Source organism: Ananas comosus, linkage group 7 (genome assembly GCF_001540865.1).
Source record: "Ananas comosus cultivar F153 linkage group 7, ASM154086v1, whole genome shotgun sequence".
Lineage (NCBI taxonomy): Eukaryota > Viridiplantae > Streptophyta > Magnoliopsida > Poales > Bromeliaceae > Ananas > Ananas comosus.
In genome coordinates, this window is record NC_033627.1 from 11,586,399 (window position 1) to 11,593,150 (window position 6,752).

Here is a 6,752-nt window from a genome sequence, read left to right on the forward strand (position 1 = left end):
TATAACCTTCTCAATCTTTATCACTATCAAGGCATTTTCAGGGTTACCCGACGATACGGGGTGAACAGTAAGCAAAAAAGAAGAAAATTAATAAGTGGTGACAACTATCTCAACGAGTTTAAGTTTAACCTTCGGTCTACATCAGATTCTAAGACGGTTAAAGCCAGAAATCAACAAACTCTCGCTACCAAAAACACAACTATTACATTTAACTGATCTAAAGCATTCCATAACACGGTATAGCCATCTCGAGTAGGTAATAAGAGCTTAACGACTCCTTCAATCACCATATGCTATTAAGACCTTTATAAACATCACAACGATTAGCTCTTCTATGATACAAAACTTCTAAAATCCTCTTAAGCATTTTCCATCCGAACACTGTTGCCCGCGAGTCGTCCGCACAATCAGCGAACCCTCACATTTGAAATCTTCAATCCGATCCTGAGAGTGCTCCGGCGTGATGAGAGCAGCGCCGCCGCAATTCCTCGGAGCGGAGGCGCTTATGCCGTGCGCCCTCTCTCTGTGACCTCAACGCCCTGCTTACTGATGTCGTTTACCTTATCTCAATCTTCTGCTAGATTTACTTTCCGTGTTTGCAAGGTCTGTCGGGCGAGGGCGGCCGCGAAGACCAGTGAGAAATGGCGAGGGAATACCCTTAATGAAGTGAGTCCATGGGAAGAAGGAGCCGCCGGCGCGCAACCGCCTCCGCCGGTGGCGGCGGACGGCTCGGTGCGCCGCGAATGGCGCGGCGCGGCCCGAGCGGGGGCGAACCTGGCGTCGGTCCATAACGAACGCGAACAGTCCGGAGTGGAAAATGGGATCCTGAAGCCATCAAGCTTAAGCCAATTATTGATTTCTCCTCCTCTCAAATCGAAGAAATTCTATTTTGGTGAGGGTAAAATTGCGCCGTTCGCGCGGTCTCAAAACTAAGATGTCATGCATCGATATCCTTTCAAACCGTATAAATTTAATATTATTTAATTTTCGGGATCACCGATTACATCGTTCGACCTCCGTAAAAAACTCATGACTTAAATCAATTCTTTATCCTCAATCTTTAATTTTTTATTTAAATATTACGCTTCGGCCGCCATTTAAATTTTAAATTAAATTTTATTGGACTGAACTTAATTTTTCACAACAAAAGATGCTTATATTATTTTTACAACAATTTTTAATTTATACATCTAATTATATTTTTAACAAAATAAATGAAAAATTATATGGAGATGCAGGGTATCGATCCGTACCTCTGCATGCCTAAGCGAGCGCTCTACCATCTGGAGCTATCCATTTTTGATAAAATATATATTATCAATTACTATATATATATTGATTGCAACTATATGATTTAATGATGAATAGTTAAAGAATAAATTAAAGCACGTCGAAACTGTATAGGTATAAAGTGGCCCTAATTATAGATTGTAAATGGCCGAATATATATAATTATATATATCTCTGAAGGACTGGTATAATTCTTATGAAGCTTTCGGTCATTTCCGATGTTGAGACTTTCAAGATGACGATCAGCTTCATTAGAACTTAATCTAGAACGTACTGAAATATTAAAAAATATTTATTTCGTGATTTTCGATATCATTTGCTAGTGTCGAATATCAAAATTCAATTATATTTTTATAGTCGCAGCGCAGCCGGTTTGTAGTTAACGGTGCTAGAATATTCAAATAATAACTGAAATTTTTGATAAAACTTTTTTATACTATATAAATAAGATCAGATATTCTTTGATCTAAATTTTTAATATCATATCATCATATTTGTAACATTTTTATTATCAGTTCGTTGATTTTGAATATTTCGATTGATAGGCAAATGATATCAAAAAATTACGAAATTTTTTTTTAGGTACTTCAAATATCTAATAAGTTTAAAGAATCGATTTATGATTCGAAAACACCTAACATTGGAAATATACTTTAAAAGTACGGAAGATTTCTATGCTTCAGAAGCAATAAAAAAGGACAAACGAGAAAACATGTGTTAAAAAAAAAAAAAAAAAAAAAAAAAAGAAAAAAAAAAAAAAAAAGTTGACAGTTGTTTTTCACGTGGTGCCAAACAATCCCTAGTATGGCACACGTGCAATAAAGCGCCACCAAGCCTCCCTCGCCGCTCGTCGCGCTCTGCACACCTCGCTCGCCGCGCCGTTGATCCGCCACCTTACTTCCCTATATTAAGGAAATTAAGTTATTATAATTACATAAGGGCAACTTTAAAATATCACCCTAACGAATTTCAACTTTTCACTTTAATATCTCTGTCGCTCTCCACAGCCCCCCCCCCCACCTGTTACTCCGTTTAGTACTCCTCCCTCGGTATCACTCTTTTTCTCCTTTTCGTCGCTCTCTTTAGATATACATTTTGTTTAAGCATCAATACAAAAATTCAGATACGCCTACTGTAATTTACCATCGAATATATTCCACGATTAGTCCCTCTCTCATTATCTACACTTTGTCACAGACTTAATGCCCCCCTCGCTGCACCCCCCCAGGCGATTATAAAAACGCTAAAACTAACACCCTCCCGCCCGGCTCGCCCCCCCCCCCCCCCCCCCCCCCTCTCGCACCCTCTTTCTCTTCTTCTCTCCTTTACCCAGCCCCCCCGTCCTCGTCGCGCCGCTCCGCCCCCCCCTCGCCCACCCGCCCCTGCGCCATCGCGCTCCCTACCCTCGCGTTCTTCTCTCTCAAAACACCACTTAAACGGCCTCTCACACATCTCCACAGCTCCAATTCGTCGCAGATCGCTGCCTTTAACCCACCTTTAAATCTTGATCCAATTACCCCTAAACTTTCTCTCCTCAACATCTCCTTTTTTTTTTATCTCTTTCTCTCTCCCCCTCTACTTTTCAAAAATCTATAATTTTTACCCCCATATTTTAAGTTATTGTATTTTAATCCTATCCGGTCAGAAGGTTATATCATTATTCATTCATTTTCATGATTTCATATAAATATATCTTCAAAATTACAATAATATAATTAAAAAAATTATTTTTCTTATAAAATAAAGTACACGCAGTAATTTGGCATTTAATCTCCTTCCACTCCACGTACTCCGCTCCCTCGAAACATCACTCTTTTACACTTTCTCCCCTCGCGCCCCCGCGCCAAATATCTCTCCTTGAAAGTCCGCGCCGCTCCCAACCCCCCCCCCCCCCCCCCTACCCCCCTCCCTTCACTTTTAAACAACACACCATCCCCCTCAATCGCTCGTCTCTCGCCATACCACCACCTCCTTCTCTCCATCTCTCGTCGTCATCCTAAACTCGCTCCCCCACCTCATTTACTCGAACCCGGCCTAAGCGCCATGCCAACACTGCGCCCCCCCCCCCCCCCCCCCCTCCATACCATTCCAGCCTAGGCACCAATATACAGCTTGCGCTGCTCGTCTCCACTACAGAGCGGGCCTCCGACTGCGCCTTCTCCGTGTCTCCTCGCTTACCCATCTCACTCTCCTGCGCTGCCGACCTAAAGGCCTCCTCGCACCTTAAATCTCTCTCGAGCAATCATTCGACCCTCAACGACCCCCGTTCCCTCTCCCTCCGCCTCCTCGCGGCTCCACATGTCATAAACTTCTCGCTACGCACCCCTGAATCTCCACGCCGACATATCCCGACCGCCATCTACCTGCTCCCCCCACCTCCGCCGCTTTCGGCTCCGCGCGCTAACCTCTACTACGCACTCCCCTCATCCCCCCCCCCATCGTCTCCGCCCCTCACCTTCTCCCTCTTCATCCCGTGCGTTGACGAGGACAGCTCCTCTTACCTCATTTATTAACTAAATCAATAAAAATGTGATTTTAAATTCTACCCTTGCGCATTGTCCAAGATTAGCAACATCCAATCTACGATTTTGCAATCAACTAAGTTTATATTCACTTTACCTTGGCAATCTCTGGTTGTATCTTACACTTTGCCCCATTAAGCGACATATTTTATATTACCATAGTTTATCTTCTTTTCTCTCTCTCTTTTTTTTTTTTTTTTTTTCTCTTATTTAAGTAAGCGGAAAAAGGGGTGGATAACTTGTAGGAATGCATGCCATAATCTCCTCCTTCTTTCTCATCCTTGATTTTTTTTTCACTCCCCAGTCCTGCCTTAAAAATTTCCGCACCTACAATATGCGCTAAAATCTCAATCAAATTAAGAAAGCATCCCCTACCTTCTTTAACCCTCACAACCTCTATTGTGATTTTCTAACCATTAGAACGCTGCCCTACAGCATCTCAACCCTCAGACATAACGTTGCCGGCCCTCTTGCAGAAACCCATCAGTGTTGGTCTCCCATGCATTTTTCACCTTTCAACAAAAAAAAAAAAAAACCCAGCGCCTCATCAACCAGAACACATTCCACCACGGCAGTCATTTAATTAGCACATTCCTTGTATTATTTTATCAATATTAAGGAAAGACCTTGGAAATTATATAACTTACTTCAACCCCTCGCTCTCCTCCTCTCCCCCTTCGCCCCCCCCCCTTCCCTCTCTCAAACTCTCTCTCTCCTCTCTCCTCCTACTCCTCGTCGCTCTACCTACCCCTCTACCCTCTCTCTCCCCCCCCTCCACATCTACTCTCATATATCAGCCCTTTCTCCTCTACCATCTAGTATTTGCTTTCATGTTGATGTCAGACAACACTCATGCTACTACACTCCACATAATATATATATATAGAGATAGACTTGAACCCCCTACCTCTTTATATACTCCTCAACTACCTCAATGGATAAACAGTGGCTCGAATTCAATCACCACGATCAACTCTATACACTCCGGCCTCTCTCGCCTCTCCCCCTCCCACTCGCTCAACTCCGACCGCTCTTCTCTCACGCTCCCCTCCCGCTCATCTCTACCCACCCCCGCGCGCAGCGGAGCTCTCCTCACTACAACAGACTTTCTCGGGTCTCGCTCGCTCCCCCCCCCCATGTCCGACTATCCCCGCCGAGCCCCGTCCCCCCCCCCCCCGCCGTACCACGCGATGACACTCTCACGCTCCCGACCTTGCCGCCGCCCCCTCACCCCCCCGCCGCCACCGCCGAGCCCCTCCCTCCCCGCCCCCGCGTCCTCCCCGCTCGCATCCCCCCCCGCCCCCGCCGCCGCCTCGCACGCGCGACGCGCCACGCACCCCGGTCGTCCCGCGCCCCACGCGCCCCCCCGCACCCCCCCCGCTCCCCCCTCCCCCCACCCCCGTGGACCCGCCCTGGCAACAACAACACCCCACCGAAACCAACGAGAACGCACCGACGCAGCTACGCTGCCCTCACCTTTCTCTTCGCCGCCCGGGTATATAATAAGTCGCAGTTAAGATATCTTTAAGTATCAAGTGGCACGAGATCATATTAAAAATTTATAGGACAATATACGAGTACGGTGCGTGCCAAATCGTGCATGGTGCTAGGATGGCACGGTCGATATATAACGGCTTATGAAAGTTGATTTTTTTTAGAACAATATAAAATTCATTGAAAAATTATTACTAATTTAAAAAAAAAAGAGTTTTGAGTTGATGTATCGGTATGAGAGGTTATATACCAATATCTTATTGATACATACGACAAGATAAAAATGGCTCATGCTGATAGGCATATAAATCTTATAGTAACTGTCTTTCTGCTTTTATATGTCTTATGGTATATTCAGCAGTAAAGCTGTAGAGGAGAGAGCTGACGAGAAGGGACGGCGGTCGGGCGCGGTTCGAGGGTGCGGGTGGCGCTCCGCGGATAGGGGAGATAGAGCGGTTCGCAGCGTGAGGGGAACGACGTCCGATTTCGATGAAGGGGGGAGAGTAGAATGCTATTATTATCACTGAGGTGATTAATCGCGGACTCGCGCGCGTTGACCTGTCGCGGCGCCGATTGGGGCGGTGGCGCGGAAGCGCCGGGAAGGAAGGTGATTATAGGAAGAGGAGCGACCATGGCCCCCCAAGCGCCTCTTCAGTGTGAATTGTACATGATGAATGGGTATGAATGGGTTGGAAGAAACATTAATTTGTTTATTTCCTTTTTTTTATTTATTCATGAAAATGTATTTAGTAATTTTCTTATGCATTAATTTGTTGACATTTGACCCTGCCTTAATTACTTTCTCTTTATTTTATTATTTTAATTTATTTATACTTTTCTCTAAGATTGAATTTACCACGAGTCAAATTCGCAGCTAATTTTAATTTTTAAATATATAAAAATAAAGCCAAATTAAGTAATATTGAGATTTTTCGTGACCGCCGGCCCACCCTTTTATGATGTGGCACTGCCATAGCTGTCTCGCCTTATAATGCAAATCACCGTACACGTGTCTTCTCTCCTGCTACAAAACAGATCACGCGTACGTGTTGTAGTGAAGCTGCTTAAATATTATTAGTTTAAACATTATTTATTTAATATTTTATCAAATTTTTAAAAAGTGAAAAAAGAGCTATCTAGTATTATTATAGCATTAAACAATTCAAATGCCACATCTATATTTGCATAAATTAAGTAAGTGAGGAATTCGAGACGCAATGCTTTATTTCTATCCCAATTGATTTAATTGCTTTTTTTTATCGTTAAAGTGTAGAACAGAACCATGAAAACTGATTTTTTGCTAGTTTTAAGAAAAAAAAATGGGTATGTCAGATATTTTATTTTTTGAAAAATTTTAATAAACTACATTCAATAATAATCTATCAATTTTTTATTTTAGCTGGTAAATATTTAATCGATTTATTGCACGATATTCGGAATTATTGA

General features: G+C 43.5%; 1 protein-coding gene across 1 annotated transcript; it reads left to right on the forward strand.

Annotated features, from left to right (window-relative positions):
* Window positions 550-5,833, forward strand: LOC109713257 (formin-like protein 14). The gene is made up of 4 exons (XM_020237258.1): window positions 550-898; window positions 3,427-3,763; window positions 4,759-5,307; window positions 5,665-5,833. Exons 1-4 carry the CDS (start codon window positions 550-552, stop codon window positions 5,831-5,833), a joined length of 1,404 nt encoding a protein of 467 aa, XP_020092847.1.

Bases quoted from the DNA above. Each gene is read 5' to 3' on its own strand.
- LOC109713257 (XM_020237258.1), top strand. From the start codon at position 550: ATGTCGTTTACCTTATCTCAATCTTCTGCTAGATTTACTTTCCGTGTT. The intron at 3,764-4,758 runs GTGCGTTGACGA...ATGGATAAACAG, and splicing joins ACCTTCTCCCTCTTCATCCC to TGGCTCGAATTCAATCACCA. The intron at 5,308-5,664 runs GTATATAATAAG...TGGTATATTCAG, and splicing joins CCTTTCTCTTCGCCGCCCGG to CAGTAAAGCTGTAGAGGAGA.